Source organism: Lonchura striata, chromosome 26 (genome assembly GCF_050655825.1).
Source record: "Lonchura striata isolate lonStrDom1 chromosome 26, ASM5065582v1, whole genome shotgun sequence".
Classification (NCBI taxonomy): domain Eukaryota; kingdom Metazoa; phylum Chordata; class Aves; order Passeriformes; family Estrildidae; genus Lonchura; species Lonchura striata.
In genome coordinates, this window is record NC_140728.1 from 2206240 (window position 1) to 2224136 (window position 17897).

At 56.1% G+C, this 17897-nt stretch overlaps 3 protein-coding genes across 6 annotated transcripts in view; 2 read left to right on the forward strand and 1 right to left on the reverse strand.

The window, feature by feature from the left end:
- Positions 1-3254, forward strand: part of SRPK1 (SRSF protein kinase 1) — a 23199-nt gene extending 19945 nt beyond the window's left edge. For all 3 annotated transcript variants that reach the window (XM_085561114.1, XM_085561115.1, XM_021536013.3), the window contains one exon: positions 801-3254. In XM_085561114.1, the coding sequence (XP_085417240.1) occupies positions 801-985 (185 nt within the window). In that variant the 3' untranslated portion in view covers positions 986-3254. The remainder of the gene's footprint in view (positions 1-800) is intronic.
- The window catches only part of LHFPL5 (LHFPL tetraspan subfamily member 5), a 25825-nt gene extending 17066 nt beyond the window's left edge, over positions 1-8759 (reverse strand). The window contains exons 1-4 of one of the 2 annotated variants that reach the window (XM_021536020.3): positions 8256-8758; positions 5459-5695; positions 4689-4721; positions 4128-4429 (exon numbers count right to left, since the gene is read on the reverse strand). In XM_021536020.3, the coding sequence (XP_021391695.1) occupies positions 4705-4721; positions 5459-5695; positions 8256-8667 (666 nt within the window). In that variant the 5' untranslated portion in view covers positions 8668-8758 and the 3' untranslated portion in view covers positions 4128-4429; positions 4689-4704. Of the gene's footprint in view, positions 1-4127; positions 4430-4688; positions 4722-5458; positions 5696-8255 lie in introns of those variants that run through there. The other variant, XM_085561118.1, reaches the window with a different exon arrangement.
- Positions 8760-8763: 4 nt separating this feature from the next.
- Positions 8764-15433, forward strand: CLPS (colipase). Its single transcript, XM_021535976.4, has 3 exons — positions 8764-10677; positions 11148-11270; positions 11350-15433. The coding sequence occupies exons 1-3, from the start codon at positions 10570-10572 to the stop codon at positions 11473-11475; spliced, it is 357 nt and encodes a 118-aa protein (XP_021391651.2). The 5' UTR covers positions 8764-10569; the 3' UTR covers positions 11476-15433.
- Positions 15434-17897: the final 2464 nt, after the last annotated feature.

Sequence of the window (17897 nt, forward strand, 5' to 3'; positions counted from 1 at the left end):
CCCAAATAGACAGGAGTGTCTTGCTGGAAATGCCTGTTAGAAATAGATGCCAGCAAAGGTGGCATCTTTAAATCTTTTCCTTTGTTTCATGAAATGCTTTATCAGTAAAACTGCAGCTAAATGTGAGGCATTCTTGTCTTACTCCTAAAAGCATCCTACAGCATCTTGGTGTAGATCAAATGCAGCAGGTACAGGAACAGCACAGCAGCTGTTTTGTCAAACTTGATGTGGTTTTATTTAGCTGATCTCTGTCAGCTAGAGGTGGGAAGTCAGTTTTGAAGGCTTTTCTAGACAGCTTGACTCCATTTCTGGCATGCCTGACATCATGAACCATGTTGCTCAGAGCACAGAACATTATCATAAAGTCCTGAGTACCCCAGAAATGTATTGAGTCAAAAAATTAGGTTTTGACCTAGTTTAATAATTCTTTTTGTAAAAACAAGTCCTTCTTTATTAGTAGTGTGTTGCTGTCTCCATGCATTGTGCGTATCCCAGAGTCAGTGGCAGAGTTTATCTGTCATGTCAAGCAGCATAATTGGTGATTTAATGAAATTGATAATTGCTGATAGGGCATCTGAAATAGCAGGAGGTGAAAAAAGACTCCTTTGACAACAGGCTTCTAAAGCAAATAGAAAAGAGGGTTTAATAAAATTGACTTCTCTCTTCAGCATGCCCTAGCAGTTTGTATTCCCTTACAACAGTTCCTGGGTTCACTCTGTCATGTTTAGCTGTTTAGCCAATTTTACTGAGCTGCTCTTTTCCTGTATCTTGCACTTAAACCATTTGTCTTGGGTTTTCAGGTGATCTGAAGCACATCACCAAACTGAAGCCCTGGGGCCTTTTTGAAGTGTTGGTGGAAAAATACGAGTGGTCCCAAGATGAGGCAGCTGCATTCACAGACTTCTTACTCCCTATGCTGGAGCTGATCCCAGAGAAACGAGCTACAGCAGCAGAATGTCTCAGGCACCCCTGGCTTAACTCCTAGAAGCTTCCAAGCAATGCCACAACGTTACACTCTGGTTTACAGCATAGCCTACACACCCAGCTGCCCTTTCCCAGATCCATTTTTCTCCTTGTTCACTTTCAGTGTGGAGTTCTTCCTTCAAGGCTTCCAAGATTTTAGATAAATCTAACCTGTTCTGCTGAGTTTGTTTGTGTGACTTAATGGGGACTCTCCTCAGCCAGTGGGCATCATCTGTGTTTTTGCCTTGATTGGGCTTCACCAAAGACTAATTGACTAGAATAAGAGATTTTTCCTCAGTCTCCTCACTGTTAAGCACCGTGTGTGACAGATGTGAGCTCACCCGTGCTCGGATATCTCCCTTAGCTAAATTCCAGCTCTCCTTTCTTCCTGTGAAGATCTCACTGACTCAGGAGTCAATTTTCCCACTGTTGATTCAGTAGCTACTGATGGGGTGAGAAGTAACAGTTGGCATCAAGGTGGTGCCAGATCCTTGGTAGAGCAAAGACCTTGCAATCCTCCATCACTCTCTAGGTGTCTACTGTATTTTTGCTTTCCAGTCAGAAACGTTTATTTAGTTCTAGCTGCTTTTGAAAGAGCTTTTTAAACCTAGGTTTTAGTATGCTTTATTTCTTCCTCCAAAGTGCCCTGTCCATTTACTTTTTCTCCTTCCCCGTGCCCTTGATAGTCAGAATAGTTTCTGGATTTGGTGATGTTTTCTACTTCCACACAACGCCTGTGACTAAAAAGTGACAAGCAAAATAAGCATAAGCTGGAACTGACTCAACGCACAACCCTCAGCAAACAGATGGGTGCACCCTCAGCCTGCAGACAAAGCCTTATTGCAGGCAACTCTTAACATTATAGTGAGCCATAAGTTTTTGGGGTTTTGTATCCCTTACTGGCACTTTTTTGCCTTGCTTGAGGTGGTATTCCTGAGAGATTGGCTTTCACTGATGCAGTCTGCTCTGACTTTTCATTTTTGACCATTCACTTTTTTTTCCCAAGGGAAGGGTTGCAGCACCTGTATCACAGCCATGCTGCAGCCCTGGACTTTGAAAATCAATATCTGAAATTCCACTGTAAAGATTTCTTTTAATTTGCTTCAGGTGCAGGCCTTCAGAAATAACTTCCCAGGATGGGACTGCCTTTTATTATCTGGGCCATTAGCACAAGAAGAGAGCTAGCAGAAGTGGAAGAGAAATGACTTTTCCACATAGATACTGGATTAGAAGCTGTTTCTAGAGTTACCCCAATTAAGAAATGTTCTATGGGGTTTCTGTGTAACCTTCTCAGAGGGGGTTTGGATATAATGGGTTAAATGGATTAATTTTAATTAAAAGTTAAATGACTGTGGCATTTAATAGTTCTGTGATGGCTTGCCCATCCTGTTACAGATTCAGTGCATCCCACTCTTCTCTAAGCAAGATTTGGCAGCATTGAGACTTCAGAGTCACCTCCTTACTCTGGACCAAACAGGCCTTTGGATTTGTGGTGGCTTGCAGAGGATAGAAGTTTTTGGAGACCATGCAGATGCTATCCAAGACCATTTCCATTGCCAAAGTTGCCAAGACCACTGTTACATGTCAGTTCTCTGTGTGTGTTTGGGAACTGTAAGGATCATTCACTCACAAACCAGGTCATTTAATCCACTTGAACAGAGTTTCTTCAGCTCAGAGCCTGATTTGGCTTATTTATGCAAATCATGCTGCATGTTCCTTTAGTGGTAGATCAGGTTCTCTATGCATATAATAAAAAAAGAAAGGCAGGTAACATACCAAAAAGTGTTTTAAACTGAGTTAACCTTTTCTTTTGGTTTTTTTTCTCCTTTCATCTGGCATTTTGCAGTTGTGGGTCATTTCTATGTTCTGTTACAGGAGGACTGCAGACAATACTGGTTTCCAACTGACTGTGAAGATAACATTGGCAGGGCAAACAATTCCTGTGGTCTTGAAAGCTCAGCCAGTCCTGCCTACTTGAGACTGGCTGATGAAGGAACATTTCCCACAAGGGAAATGCACTCTTTGACTGCTGAAAGCTCCTTCCCATCCTTCCTTCCCTTCCCTCTGCCAGCCCTGACTGGAGGGGGGCTTTTTTTGCCATGATAGCCAAGGCTAGAGCCAGCTTGTGAGTTGAAGCCCTGCAGAAGCTGTCATGATTCAGTCTTGTACCGTCTGCTCGTTCATTTGGGGTCTGTTCCATTTCCAAATTGCTGTGACATGCTCACACTAAAGGATTTGTACTTGCTGTGTCAGTCTAAAACCTGAAGGAAAATACATTTTTATTCTTTCTACTTGGGTGCTTTGTCTTTTTTTGTTTGTTTGTTTCCTTTGTGAAAGCCCTGCAATAAACAGATTATTTAATAACTGAGCCCTAGTCTTCATACATTCCCCTTGTAATTCTGTTCTGAGTAGGGGCTCAGGGATGCAATTTGCTTCACTTGTGAACAGTCAGCTTTCATTACCAGAATGAGAGAGGTAAAGATTTTGTTGCTGGTGTTGTGATCTATTTTAAAAAGGGGAGAAGAGTAAAAAATAGGACAACTCTGCTGAAATCTTTCCATTCTAAAATACGTTTTTCTTCAAGTCTGTCATATCTCTGCTGTCTTATCTAGCCAAAAGTCTCAATAAAACCTTCCCACTTTAAATTTTAGAGGGAAGCCTAAAACTGGAAGGTGCTTGTTAGAACTGAACCGAGTGCTGCAGGAGCCAGCAATTTACAGTGAGTAGAGATGAAAATTGTAATGCAGGCTGATTTGGGGTTCTGGCCAGGTAACTGCTGCTTTGTCCTCTGCAGAAATGGGCTGTGCCAAGGGCTGCTGTGGGTGGATGTTGGATGGGATGGGAGATGATGGCTTAATCAGATTAATTGGGTGGTGCAGGGAGTTGATGCTGACTGGCACCATCTGCTCTGCTCTGCAGGTGCTGTCCCAGGCCTGCTGCAGCTCAGCACGTTGGTTTCTGGTTTTGCTGTTTGGTTTTCTTTTTTTTGTTGTTTTGTTTTTTTTCCCCAGGAAAGTGCCCTTTTCCAGAGGTTGTGTTTGGTGATTCCTGCCCAGCTGGAAATTGGTCTGTCATGATATTTTTCCAGTGAAAGGGCAACCTTGAATATGGCAGAGGGTTTCCTCTGCCCTCAGGAGACGAGCACAAAACCCAAAACACTGATGTTTTGGTGGTGTTTTTTTTAATTCATAAATAATTTCCTTGAAAGAAGGTGTACAAACCCCCTAAAAAAGCAGTAAATTGTCATCCTTGCCCTCTTGTCCCTCTTGCTGATGGACTCAGAAAAACTCTGATGTCCATTTTGGGCTCTTCCCACCAAATAAGCTCCACAAGAGCTGTGAGCCAAGAGCAGCTCCATGGGTGAAGAAAACAGCTGTAGAAAATCCACAGAATTTGGTTAAGTGCAAGCTTCCTAGAAGAGTCACTTCAAAGAAAAGGGCTGATGGAAGAAGAGCTCTGGATGTCCCTGGGAACAGAAAGAGTAAGGCAGCTGTTGGGAAATGTAGTAGGACTTCAAATTTTATGCTGCTTTTATTTTGCACTTGTCAAGGGTTTCTGCTTTCCCAGTTTTGGGAGGCAAAGCAAAGACTGTTTCTTCTTTACCCACAAATAAAACCAATGTGACTCCAGCACCCAAATCAGCTGTCAATCCTCTGGTAATCAGGGTACAACAGTGACATTGTGCATGCTGGGAATATTAAAAATCTGTGTGGGTTATCACTTACGTGGTGATCAGCTCTGTCAGTCATTTCCCTCTTCTGTAAAACAAAAAGAATTGCAGAGTTAGTGTGTAAAACTGAAAGGATGAGTGAGTTTTGCAGGTTTCTTTTCAAAAACGAAGATGTTTAAAACAAGATGAGAAAGCCCCAGAGGCCTGGGAAATGCAATCTGGGTGAATTTGGGTTCCTGCCTTGTTCTCCAACAATTTTCTGCCTGCTGCTGGCTCTCCATCCCTACAGAGCAGTGAGTGACTGGGGCAGGGATGAAGCCACCCACCATCCACCCAAGCAACAGCAAGGACCTCGATGCCTTAAGTTTGAGCTTTCACATTCTCCAGATTCTGTACTGCATTGGTATTTAACCCTGGACTTCATATAAAGTGTCAGCAGGTCTCCTCACAGCTCAGTCACACAAAACAATCCTTTTCCAGCCCCAGAACCAAGGACACCGCTGCAGCTTCAGGCTCAAAAAGTGCAAACAACAGAAAATTGAGGAGAGCAAACTGGGAGGATGGGACAGCATCACCTGGAGCTGGAATTGGGCAATGAACCCCAGTGTGGGAATGGACCAAACTTATAAAAGTGTGCAAACTCGTGACTAGCCATCCATTTTGGGTGGAGCCGTGGCTGAGCTCTTGCACTGCCCAAGGTGCATCCTTTGAAAGGCTTTTAGTAAATCCCCACTTCATTCCTTTAAGGCTGCCTCTGTTCTGGGCATCAAGGCATCACCCCGTGGGGCTGCGTGGCTGTGCAGGGGCCCATCCCAGCACACCCACCTTTACTCTCCACTTTGAAATCCGAGGGGAGGAGGTTGTCCTGCCGGTTGCCCAGCACGAAGGCCAGGAAGGAGAGGATGAGGGCGTCGAGGATGCCGATGATGCAGAGGATGTAGGCCCAGCGCACGGTGCAGGCGCCCAGCGTGTATTTGTCCGTTTTGTCGCCGCACATTCGCCTCACCTCGCTCGAGTCCCAGCCGTCGGGGTAGATCAGGCAGCCGATCATCAGCCCCGTAGCTGCGGGGACAGGGGGACATCGGGCTCCTGAGCTGATGACGGTGCCTCAGATTTTTAGCTTTTTATGTTTTACATAAATTCGGAGCTTTGTAGATTGCTGTAGCTTCTAGTGGGTTTTCTTTTCTATCTTTCTTTCTTACCTTTAGGAACAGTAAGCTAACCTTATAAATACATTCCTGTATATTGTTTAGTCTTATTCCAAGAAGAGAACCAAGTTCAAGAATGTTCTGGTTTCCAAACCAGACATAACAAAACTGGGGCAAAAGAAACCTCTGTACTGCTCCCAGAGGGTCAGGACCACAGGAATTATTACCTAACTAACTAACCTTTAATTGGACAGTGTATGATAAGTGCACTAATCTCCTAACCTTATAAAAATTGTAGAATTAACTATACCACATATACTTTTCACCACGTTGTTCACCTGAAAGCTTTCAACTAAAGGTTTGCTTTTATATTCACCCCAATTGGAAAGATGTATTCTATTTTCCAGGCATCAACACTGAAGTGCAGAGAGCAGCTGGAGGAGCAAACATCATGCTGCAAACGCATCAGGTACTACAGACTCGTCCCTCAAAGGCACTGTGGTTGCTCACCCCCCTGGGCTCTGCTCTGCTGCACAGGCAGGGAGGAGCAGGAGCTGCTGTGCTGCCTTCCCACGAGTCAAGGACGTGCAGCACCAGCATCTCCTGTCTCAGCGTTGCCCAGCAACGTCTCTGCTCCCTCTGCACAGAGCCCTGGCCGTGTCACACCAAGGAAATCTCCTCCAAACAAAACTGGAATGGGTTTAGGCTGCACGAGAGGGAGACCCTGGCCCAGCGCCTTGCAGCTGTTCCAGCTTGGGGTTTGCTAAGGTAGAGCTGCTGTCAGCAGCAGCTTTGTGGGCAGATGAATTCTGCTTGCTCAGCTGTGGTGGTTCCAGCAGCAGCTCCCGTGACTGCTCTCAGAGCTCACCCACCCTGGGAGCTGCTCCAGCCTGGCCACGGGGTCCCCAGCATGTCAACTGCACCATCCCCAGTGAAGGACGGCTCATACCCCAAAATCTCAGAAGTGCCTTTTTCCCCTGCTCAGAGAAATTGTATTTACTGGACAAGAACAATGACCAGGCTTGGGATGAGTTCATATACAAGGTTTTGGGACATGATTAACAAAAGCCCTTCACATGCTCCACTCTTACGTTGGAAGTAAGTGGTGCAGATGTGAGGCAGCCCCTGACTCCTCTCACACAACCCCATGATGGACAAGCAGATGTTTGTCCCTGCGCCTCATGGACACCTGCAGCCTCCTGAAATGCACCTTGTCCCACACCTGTGCCCCTTCTCTGCCACCAGGTGCTCAGTAAACCAGAACCCCCTTCTGGGGCAGTGGCCTTCTCCTTTGCCAATGTTTTCTTTTCCCTTGGCTTGGGGACAGACCAGCAGCAAGGTGAGCAGGCAGCTTCCTTGGTCTGCAGAGAGGATTTCTCTTCCTGGAAAGGTTAACTGCATACGGATTGAATCTTCCCTGTAACTAACAGAGAAATGGGGGAAGTGGGAAAGAAATAATTTCTGTGAAATTGTGCCCTGGTTCAGAGCAAAGACCAGGAAACGGATCCTCTATTAGCCTGCGCACTTTTTAAAATAATTCCTAAAATGCAGCAGTACCTGTCCATCTGGCCAGAACTGCCTGTGACAATTTCCTCTTCCCCCATCCAGAACAACAACAAAAAACATAAAACCCCCAACAACCACAGCAAAGCCTGTCTCTGCTCCTGCTCCCCAGGAGGCTGAGCTTCCCCAAGCTTCTTATCTAAAGCTTTGCTCGAGCTCGATTCTTTAGCCGGGAGCTGAAGAAGCCCCGCTGCCCCTCCCTGGGGTGGCAGCTCTCGCATCAACTCAGGAGCCCAAAGGCGGCTCGGGTTTCAGCCGAGGCTCGGGGAAACGCAGGAGTTGGGTTACCAGGTGTCTCCAGTGCCTCGGGGGAGAGATGGGGAAGGCCTGAGAAGCGCCCAGCAAAGTGCGAAAATGCGAGTGATGGCACCAAACCAGTCAGTCAGTGCCCTCCTCGTGTTTCATCTTCCTCGTGCGTTATTCCCTGAGCTCAGGGAGTTTCTACAATCAACGGGCCAGCAAACATCACCCCGCTGTCTCCCTGCTTCATTCCTGCAGGATGCCGAGCACAGCAGAGCGCTCTGTGCCCTGGGTTTGGTTTTATTTATTTTATTTTTTTTTTTTGGTTGTCTCGACCTGATCCTCTGAAGCCTCCCTGCGGCTGAGCAGGAGCAGCGGCGCTGGGAGAAGCTGCCCCAGGTAAGTTTTGGCAGCCACAAGGTTTGGGCTGCAGCACAGGGAAGCATCACCCGACATGCGGCGAGTCTGCCGTGTCTCAACTGCTCTAAAAGGAGTTTTTTTACTAAAAACTCCCCACTGGTAGCCAGTAAAGGGGAGCAAATGGCACGGAGGTGACACTGGGGTCTCTTAACTGGCCAAAGCCCCATCCCCAGCAGAACCGAGGGCGGAAAGGGAAAAGGGCCGGCCCGTGGCAGCCCCCGCTCCCCGCGCATCTCCCCAGCGCCGCTCACCCGCCGCCAGCTGCATCCAGGCACACACTTTGTAGACGGTGGCTGCGTTGCAGAAGAAGAAGAGGCTGAAGCAGAGGATGGTGCCGATGATGAGGAAGGTGGAGATGCCCACGAAGAACATGGCAGTTTTGAAGGCACTGGAGGGGATGGTGCCGAAGTCCAGGGGGCTGCCCTTGCAGATGAGCTCACCGGTGAGCGCGTTGCCGATGCAGTAGGAGAAGAGGCCGAAGTAGCCGGCCTGCGGCGTGTCGATGCTGTCGCCGATCCAGTAGGGCTGGATGAAGGTCACCACCATCAGGATGGAGAAGCAGAGCGTGAAGAGGGCCCAGAGCACCCCCATGGCCCGCGCATTCCGCACATAGTTGGTGTGATAGATCCGGGCCGCCTCCTGCGCCGGCAGCAGCTTGGACATGGCGGGGGCAGCGCTCCGGCCCCGCTCCGGCCCCGCTCCGGCCCCGCTCCGGCCCCGCTCCGGCCCCGGCCCCGCTCCGGCCCCGGCCCCGCTCCGGCCCCGCTCCGGCCCCGCTCCGGCCCCGGCCCCGCTCCGGCCCCGCTCCGGCCCCGGCCCCGCTCCGGCCCCGCCCGGCGGCCGCGGGGGCGGCGGGAGGCTCCGGCAGCGGCGGGCCCGCCCCGGGGGGCGGCGGCGAGACCTCCTCCCACCCCCGGCGAACCGGGGAGGACTCGGGAGGAGCCGGAGCGACCCCGCTGCGGCAGCCGGGGCGGGCGGTGCCTCTCGGGATGCGCTGCCGGGATGCTCCCGGAGCGAGCCCCGGGGATGCGCGCTGCGTGCCTGGGATGCTCTCTCGGGATTCGCCCTCCGCCTCCTCCGTGTGCCCGAGGATAACCCGAATATCGCCGGTGCGCACCCCGCGGTCTGTGCTGGGGTGCACCCTGCGCCCCTGGGCTGTGCCCCTGTGCCCCTGTGCCCTGCAGTGCGCTCAGGGGTGCGCTCCGTGCCCCGCTGTGCCCCCAGTACCGCCCTGGCCTGTGCCCTGCACACCCGGGATGGGTGTGGGGATGTGCCCGGGCTGCACCGTGCACTCCTGGGTGTGTCCCAGCATGGGCCACACGCCCTGGGAGGCATTTTAGGATGAGACCCAGGGTGTGCCTTGACCTCCAGCGTGTGCCCCAGAGTGTGCCAGGGGCTGTGCCGTGACCCCCAGGGTGTCACCAGGCGCTGCTGTGTGCCTTGCGATGTGTCCCAAATTCTGCTGGCTGCTCCCCTCTGCCCTCCCAGCCCGTGTCACCAGGGTCTTCCTACACGGGCAGGGAGGGCAGGGAGGGCACATCCCCACAGCTCCACTGCAGAAAGGGAGATGGCTCATCCTGCGAGCAGGGCACACCAGCGTGCCACCAGCACCTGGGCAAGGCCAGGTCTCTGCCCAGGGCCCATGTCCTGCTGCCAGAGGAGCATGGGCAGCCCCAGAGGGCTGCAGGCACTTGTAGCCACCTTGGCACCTCTCTCCAGGAGCCACATCTGCCCCGCATCCTGAGAGACCACACAGGTTCAGCTCCTGCCGTGGGCACCAGTTGCACGTGACAGTGTGACAGTCACCCTGCAGCCAGGGCCAGCCTCAGCATGCGTCACTCCTGTGGCTGTCAAAGGCCAGGGCTATGTGGCCATTAATCATGTCCAAGAACAGCCAAGCCACTGTGGGCATGAAAATCTGTGCTGTTCCCAGGGTTGTTTTCCTTTCAGCAGCCCCACCCCCCCCAAGGACTGAAACGCAGAGCAAATATTTGGCAGGGCAGGCCAAGGTGCTGGCCCTTGGGCTGGGGACCTTGGTGGGCTCTGGGTCCTTGCAGGGGGCTGTGCTATCTTGCACAATATGAACTTCCTCCTGCAGTTTCCTGGTGTCCATGATTCCATTTGAGAGATGGAGGATCTGGTGGCTTTGCCATGGAGCAGATCTCCTGCCATGGCAGCCAGCCCTCAGTGTGCCCATGAACCATCAGCAGCACCCAGCACAGAGGGCATTCCAGAGAGCTTCAGCTCTGCAGCCCACTGCGGGAAGCAGAGGAGGGAAAAGAAGCACAGAAGTGCCATTATTTTGTGTTCTTGTGGCCAAAGGAGCTGCTCAGGGCAGGCTGACATGGCCGGTGGGGACAGTCACATGGGAACAGCACCTGGTGGCCCTGGGAACAGGATCTGGTGGCCCTGGCTGCCCAGACATCGCTGGGTCCCTGCCCTGGGCAGTGCAGCAGTGCCCCGGTGCCACGGGCTGAGGTGTGATAGGAGCAGCCACGTCAGCTGGGGGACACTGGGGCTATAAAACACCTGCTGGCCCCGTGGCACAGCCACAGCAAGCCCACCATGGCCAACGTGCTGCCTGCCTGCCTGCTCCTGGCCCTGCTGGTGCTGACCCCAGCCCTGCTGACACAGCAAGAGCAGGAGCAAGGGCAAGAGCTCACCTTCAGGCTGGTAAGGGGGCACCAGCCCTGGGCTTGGCACAGGATGCTCCCACTGCTGCAGGGGACACGCACGGAGGGCTGGAGGTGTCTGCTGGGTTTTCTGGTGCTGTGAGGGGACTTGGAGCCTGGGGAGTTATAAGGAACTCAGAAAATGGATCAGACAAGCTCTCAGCTGCTTGAGCCAGCCAGGACCCACACCCTGGATGGTTCACAGGGCCTGGGGAGGGGAAATGCTTTCCCTTTGGTGTCTCAGCCCTCCTGTGAGTCCTGCAAAATACACTTTGGTGGGTGGTATTTTGGGCCAGACTGTGGAAATGCTGCAGAGTGGGAGGTTGGGGCATGGGGGCAGTGGTGCTGAGCCTCAGCCGAAAGTCAGAGCTGGTGTTCAGCACCAAACCCCATGGGCTCCCAGCCAGGCTGAGATTAAAGGGGAACAAAAAGGGGAACAAAGAGGTGCTCAGGCCCTGCCTTGTGCTGCAGGACATTGGGGAGCTGTGCCTGCAGAGTGTCCAGTGCAAGAGCGGCTGCTGCCACCGGGAGAACGGCCTCAGCCTGGCCCGATGTGCCCCGAAGGCAGCAGAGTCCCAGGAGTGCTCTCCAAAGGTAGGTGCTGCCCTGCTCCCAGGGCTGGGCAGGGATGGGGCACGTCCCCCACGCTGCACTGAGTCCTTGTGCCCTGCAGAGCATCTATGGGGTCTACTACAAGTGTCCCTGCGAGAGAGGCTTGTCCTGTGATGCCAACAGAACCATCGTGGGCTCCATCACCAACAGCAACTTCGGCGTCTGCAAGGACCCCCGGGACTTCTAGAGCCCCCGCTGTGCCCCTCTGTGCTGCCCCTGCCACCCTGCCTTTCCCCCTCTCCAGGCATCCCTGAGTCTGGCTGTGGGAGAATTTGAATTAAGACCAGCTTCTGCCAAGCTTCAAGGTGGTGTTTTCACTCAAGCCAGGTCCCTGGCCCAGGACAGGGACAGCAGGGCAGCAGGTCCTGGAAGAAGCCACCCTGACATGATGGCTTTACCTGTATTGTGTGCAATCATACACCAAAGTGGGCTAGGCCAGCAGCAAGCCACGGGCTGAGCTCTGCTCAAGGGGAGTTTGAAAAAGGGGATGCAGGGAAGGGGAAGATGCAGCAGCCCCAGGATCTGAGGGAGCTGCTTGGGCTGTGCTTGCCTTGGTGAGGAAGAGGAGGCGCCTGTCTGGCAGAGCTGTGGAAGCAGCAGGAGATGAGGGGATCATAGAGAGGGAGTTCTTGGCTTCTCCAATGCAGGCTTCACCCCATGCTTTTCTATCCTGGGGGATCACAAAACCAGGCACCCCCAGCAACACTCCCCACTGCCCCGAGGGCTCTGCAGCAGATGGGGAGGTCACAAAGGCTGGGGGCAACCCCTGGCAGCTGAGGAGGTGCTGCAGGAAACTTTCTTTTCTGGACAAGGGTGACTGGCAGCTTGATCTGCAGCTGCAGAAACACCAGGAACACATCTGGGAGGGTGGCACAGCTGGGGGGAGTCCCCATTGTGGAAGGGGAACATGGGGGGCAATACAGGGACCTGCTGGCCCTGCCAGTCTGGCTCAGAGGGGCTGCAAGAGAGGAGCAAATTCTGAGCTGGAATTTAGTTTTGAGCTTGTGGCGGGTGGGTAGAATCCGAAGGGTCTTGTTCTCCCTGTCGTGGTGGTCCTGGCAATACAGATCCATGTCCTCACCGGTGCAGGATGAGGTGGGGGGAGCTGGGCACAGGGACGGGGACAGCAGCCCCTGTCCTGCAGCATCCAGCCAGCCCCGGGCAGAGCGAGGGGAGGGCACACGGGGCACGGGGTCTGTCCCTGGGCTCCTCATCTCTGCGGGCTCCCAGCCCCGCTCCAGCAGCTGCTCCCCAGCAGCGGGAGCGCCCCGGAGAGGCTGGCACTGCCCGGGATCGGGGCAGCCCTGCGTGCCCAGGATGCGAGCAGCGCCCAGCCCCGGCAGCGGGCAGGACCCCCGCCCGGCCGGGACCCCTGCCCAGGGACAGCGCAGCCCCGGAATGCCCCCAGCCCTGCCACCCCTCTGCTCCTGCCGAGGGTCCCCTGGGAGGACGGGCAGGGATGTTTGGGGCTAACCCCTGGTGTGTGCTCGATGGGGTTTTGTGGTGTCGCCGTTTTATTTTGTGGGGTCCCTACGCTGGCAGAAGGACGATGGGGGCACCAGAGAGGTGGGGAGGGGGTGGCTGTGCTGGGGTGGGGGTCGCATAAATCCCCCTCCCCCCGCCCCATCTCAGCCCTATATTTACTGGTGAAGCCGCAGCTTTGTTTTGGCAGCTCTGGGCTGGTAAATATTGGCTTAAACCGAAAACCAGACGCCTGACTCACGGCGCCTTAACAAACACAGGAAGGGGCCCCCGGCGCTTGTGGGGTGCTGCCAGCCCTGGGGACAGGGGGACCCCCGGCAGGGTGGGGACAGCCCCAGCTGCAAAGCGCGGTGCCAGCGGGGCATCCTTGTGCAGGAGGGCTTTGCTGCAGCGAGATTCCCTGCGGGGAGACCTGGGCCACGGGGGAATACAAGGATTGGGGTGCCCCTTCCTCCTCCGCTGCCCTGCACAGGGCTCTCCGTGCTTGGCTAAAGAGCAGCGGGGAATATGAGACTGAAGGGACGCTGGGGGTGAGGGCAGCCCAGGACCCTCCCCAGCCTCACCCCATCAGCAGGATCGTCCCCCCTGTGCGAGCCCAGCCCCTGCGGGGCACCAGGAGGTGTGTGGCACATCCCCCGCCCCTCGCCCCCTCGCCCCCCGGCCGCTGTCACCCCAGGGTACAGGATGTTCTCACCCAGCCCCGCTCCCCAGCCTCCCCCTTCCTCCAGCCCTCGGCCTTCACCTCTCCTCCTCTGCTCTGCTTTAACCCTTTTTTTCGCCCCCAAGCACCGCCTTTTCCTCTCCTTTTTCTCCTTCTCGAGTTCTTTTTCATTTCTGCGCAGATGCACCGAAACTCCCTCTCTGCCCGTTCCTGGGGCGTCCCTGCACCCCCAACTCGCTGCAGCTCCAGTGGGGTGCCCACCCAATGCCCAGCTTTGCAGACACCCCCAGCAAAGTCACCCCACTCCCAGCCTCGCAAAACACTCCGAGGAAAACTTTTGTGTGTGTGTGTGTGTGTCTGTCTGTCTGTCTGTCTGTGTGTTTGTGGATGTTTGCTCGTTCAGCCCTCGCCCCGGGGGCACAGAGGCTGCCAGCCCCAGCCCCGGCAGGGGGGGAATGTGTTTTTTGGGGGTTTGAGCTGCCCTGGCCCCCACGGTGGGAAGGACAGGCAGCAGCCCTGCAGCTCCAGCTCAGGACAGTGATTTCAGCAGGGGAAAACCCCTAATTAACCCCGTGTCCCCACACACTGCGCGCCCCACCTTGCTGCAGCCTGGGGTGACGATGGTGACCCTGCAGCAGGGTCCGAGGCACCCCTGGGCTTCGGGCTGGGGGACACAGGGGGGGCTGTGGGGCGGTTCAGGGCTGCTTGTGCCTGAGGGGTCCCCCAAAGCCATCCGAGAGTGCCCAGAGGGGTTTGGGGGTGCACAGAGGCACCTGGGGCTCCCTGCCTGCTGCTGGCTCTGGGGTTTGGTGCCCCCCACAAGCCTCGACCCCTGGTGGTGCTCAGGGCACGGCGAAGCCATGGCTGGGGCAGCTCGGGGGGGCAGCAGCCCCTCTCGGGGTGTCCCTTGGCCATAGCAGCATCCAGAGGGATGGAACACATCCTTGCAGGGTGTGGGACACCCCAGCCTGCACCAGGGATTTGGGGAATCCCAAATCCTCGGGGAGATGCCCCGGTCTGCCCCCACCCCCTCAAGCTCCAAGCCATGGGGCACAATGGGGTGCAGACCCCAGGGATGTGGGGGGCTGATCCTGTGGCTGAGGGTTTTCCCAAATCTGGGCCAGGTTTTCACTGTGCCAGGGAAATGATTTTAGGATGAAGCTGGCGAGAAGCCATCCTTCAAGCTCTCTCTGGAAGAAAAGCAACCTTTCTAGCAAAAAGAAAAAAAAAATTCATGGAAAGCTCTGGTTTGCCACTTCTTGCCAAAACCAGTTGTTGATGATTTTTCTCGTCTGCTTTGGCTTTGCCTTTGCCTGTGACAGAGGGAAAAATGACAGACATGCTCCTGTTTTCCCACTCTGATTTTTTTCTCCTGAAGCTGGGAGAGGGGAAGGATTAGACTGAAGGACAGGGACCCCTCCTAAGCAAGCATCAGCCCCAGGGGCTCCCAAACCTGGCACGGGGATCTCAGTCTTTCCTCCATCCTCAGGGTTGGCCTTGGGGCTGGAAGTGGGGTCCCTTGAGATGTCCCCCCAGAGCTGCCGAGGGCTGAGGACTGCCCAGCTCAGGGCAGTGGTGGAGGTTGCAAACTGGACATGGGGATGCAGAAGTGGCCCTGGGAGGACATCCAGGCACCCACAGACCTCCACAAGCCCCCCCTGATGCTGCCCACGAGGGCACAAGTGGAAAAAGTCCTCCTCCTGAATAATTTGAGCTGCTGGAAGTGGTGCACGACAGAGAGGTGGGGAGGGCAAGGAAGGGATGTTGGGCTGCAGCAGCTCGGGGGGTGTTGGAGGCTGGGTGCTTTGCCAGCCTGGGGGGAAGTGCTCCCTGCAGCTGGGTTCCCCCTCAGTGGGTAATTTTAGCCTTAAATTCCCTGAAAAGCTGGCGAGCTGGGCCGGGGGAGCAGAGCGAGGGTGAGGAGGGGGGGATTCTGGGGGATACCTCCATGACATTGATGGGGATTCACTCTGGGGGTGCTGGGGTTGATGTTGGGGGCATGCGGGGGTTGAGGCCGGGGGGATGAGGGGGGAGATATCGGCAGGGACATCGGGGGGGACATGGGGGGAGCAGGGGGGGATACTGGGGTGGGATATTAGGGGGGATGTTGAAAGGGATGACGGGGGGGTCCTGAGAGGTGCTGGGGGGAATACTGGGGGGATGCTGGGGGACACTGGGGTGGCATATTAGGGGAAATATTGAAAGGGATTATGGGGGGGTCCTGAGAGGTGCTGGGGGGAATGCTGGCGGGGATGCTGGGGGGATACTGGGGGGACACTGGGGTGGGATATTACAGGGGATATTGAAAGGGATGACGGGGGGTCCTGGGAGGTGCTGGGGGGAACATTGGGGGGGATGCTGGGAGGATGCTGGGGGGATACTGGGGTGGGATATTACAGGGGATATTGAAAGGGATGGCGGGGGGGTCCTGGGAGGTGCTGGGGGGAACACTGGGGGGGATGCTGGGGATACTGGGGTGGGATATTAGGGGGAATATTGAAAGGGATGATGCGGGGGGAACACTGGGGGGGATGCTGGGGGCATTGCTGGTGGCTGCCGGGGGGTTTCCGGGCGGTGGTGCTGGGGCCACACCGGAGCGCGGCAGCCAGGAGCCCCGGGCGAGCCCAGCCGCTCGCCGGGCCGCGGCCGGCGCTGGCCGGGTGCCTCCCCGGCGGCCCGGCGCTGAGTCAGGCTGTTCCCGGCGCTCCCCGGCCGGTACATCGCGTCCCCGGGCCGGCGCCTGGCACCGCGCCCGCCCGGTGCCGCTCCCGGCAGGGGCACGGCCCGCTCCGGCCGCGGCGGCTCCCGGCCAGGAGAGGCTGAGAGCGGCTCCGAAACCCCGGCGGGGCTTCGTGGGGCTCAGCCGCAGCGCTGGCCCCCGAGCCACGCTCTGTGCCCAGCCCGGCTGTGCCCCCGACCCGCCGCTCTCCGGGCGGCCCCGCAAGCATTGGGGCACCTGAGGGCGATCTGCAGGAGTTCTTGGGTCTCGGATCCGTCCGGCAGGAACATCTGCATGGAAGGACCCAGCCTCCTCACAGCGGAGGGATTGATGCCCCCGTCACCCCTGTGCCCACCCCCGGTGCTGCCAGCTCGCACCCCCACGCTGGAGAGGGAGCCCCAGGCACCCCCAGGCACCCCCAGGCACCCCCAGGCACCCGCCCTCCCCGCCGGAGGCTGGTACAGTTCGTTACGTCCAGACCGGAATGTACTTTGTGTTAGAAGTGGCCACAAGCCAGGACGGCAGAGCCGGACTTTATTTATCCTCCCTGCTCCGGCCCCGCTGCTGCATCCTGCCCTTGCTGCTGTGGGGCTGCATCTCCGGCAGGGCTGGGGGAGCTCTGGGCTCTGTCCACCTCTCTGCTGCTCACTGCCAGCCGGGGAAAGCAGCGATTCTCCTCATTTCCTCAGAAGGGAAATAATTTGGGGAAATATTTGCGTCCTTTCCTCTGGTAAAAGCTGTCCCCGGTGCCTGGAAGGAAGGGCCGTGAGGAAAATGGGAGCTCAGGGATGGAGCTAGGATCAGCGAAGCTCTGGAGGGAGGTGCCCCTGTCTGCTGGCTTGGGGGCTTTTTGCAACAAGGGCCAGAATTTAGGCCACAATCTGGTAATTTATGGATTAGAATGCACCTGGAAAGATCCGGCTCTGGCCACACCGCAGGGTAGGGCAGGATCAGGCCTGTGACCGAGCAGGGACTTCCCTGGGGGTCCCCACGTGTGAGGGGGATGTGTCGGCCCCTCGGCTGTTAAAAAGTCGTGTGGGGAGCCGTGAGTCCGGGCAGAGAGGGGGAGGCTGCCGCAGCCTCGGGAGGGACCCCAGCGACTGCCCCAGGCTGGGTCACTCCACACCCAGCATCCCTCCCAGCGGCCTTCCCGCAGGGAGATTTGGGGGCGAGTTTCATCCAGAAAGCGGCTTCCAGCTGCTCTGCATCGCCGGGGTCGGCACTCCTCATGCCAAGCAGGAGGTTTTGCCCTCCTGCCCCGTCCCCCGCGTCCCCATGTCCCCATGTCCCCACGTCCGTCCGTTCCTGCCGGGAGCTGCGCTGCACCCACAGCAAGGACACGGTGTTCTCCTGTTCTCCGGCGCCTGTTGTGCAAGCCCCGGCTGCACCTCCCGTAAACACGCGGCTTCCCACGGGCACGGCACCGCGCTGCGCCCCCGGTGCCAGCGGCGAACGGGGCCCCCCGAGGGGCGCGCACACCGCGGGCATCGCCGGGCCGCAAGAAACGCTGCTCGGAGCCCCAAAATGGACACTGCTGGTCCGGGTTCTGAGGGGAAGGATGGGTTTGATCCGCCGGGAAGGGGAGGATCCCTGCCCCGGGACCATGGAGCAGTGCTGCCGCACGCGAAAGGAAACCAAGAGAAAAGAGAAAAGCCACTTCCTCCGCTCTCAGGAGATTCACTGATGTGGCTCTATGTGCAGCCAAGGTGGAGGGACTCCTCTCCTCCCCACGCTCTGCAGGCAGATT

Coding starts and splice junctions, on each gene's coding strand:
- CLPS (XM_021535976.4), top strand. CDS start 10,570: ATGGCCAACGTGCTGCCTGCCTGCCTGCTCCTGGCCCTGCTGGTGCTG. Junction 10,678..11,147: donor AAGAGCTCACCTTCAGGCTG/GTAAGGGGGCAC, acceptor CTTGTGCTGCAG/GACATTGGGGAGCTGTGCCT. Junction 11,271..11,349: donor CCCAGGAGTGCTCTCCAAAG/GTAGGTGCTGCC, acceptor TGTGCCCTGCAG/AGCATCTATGGGGTCTACTA.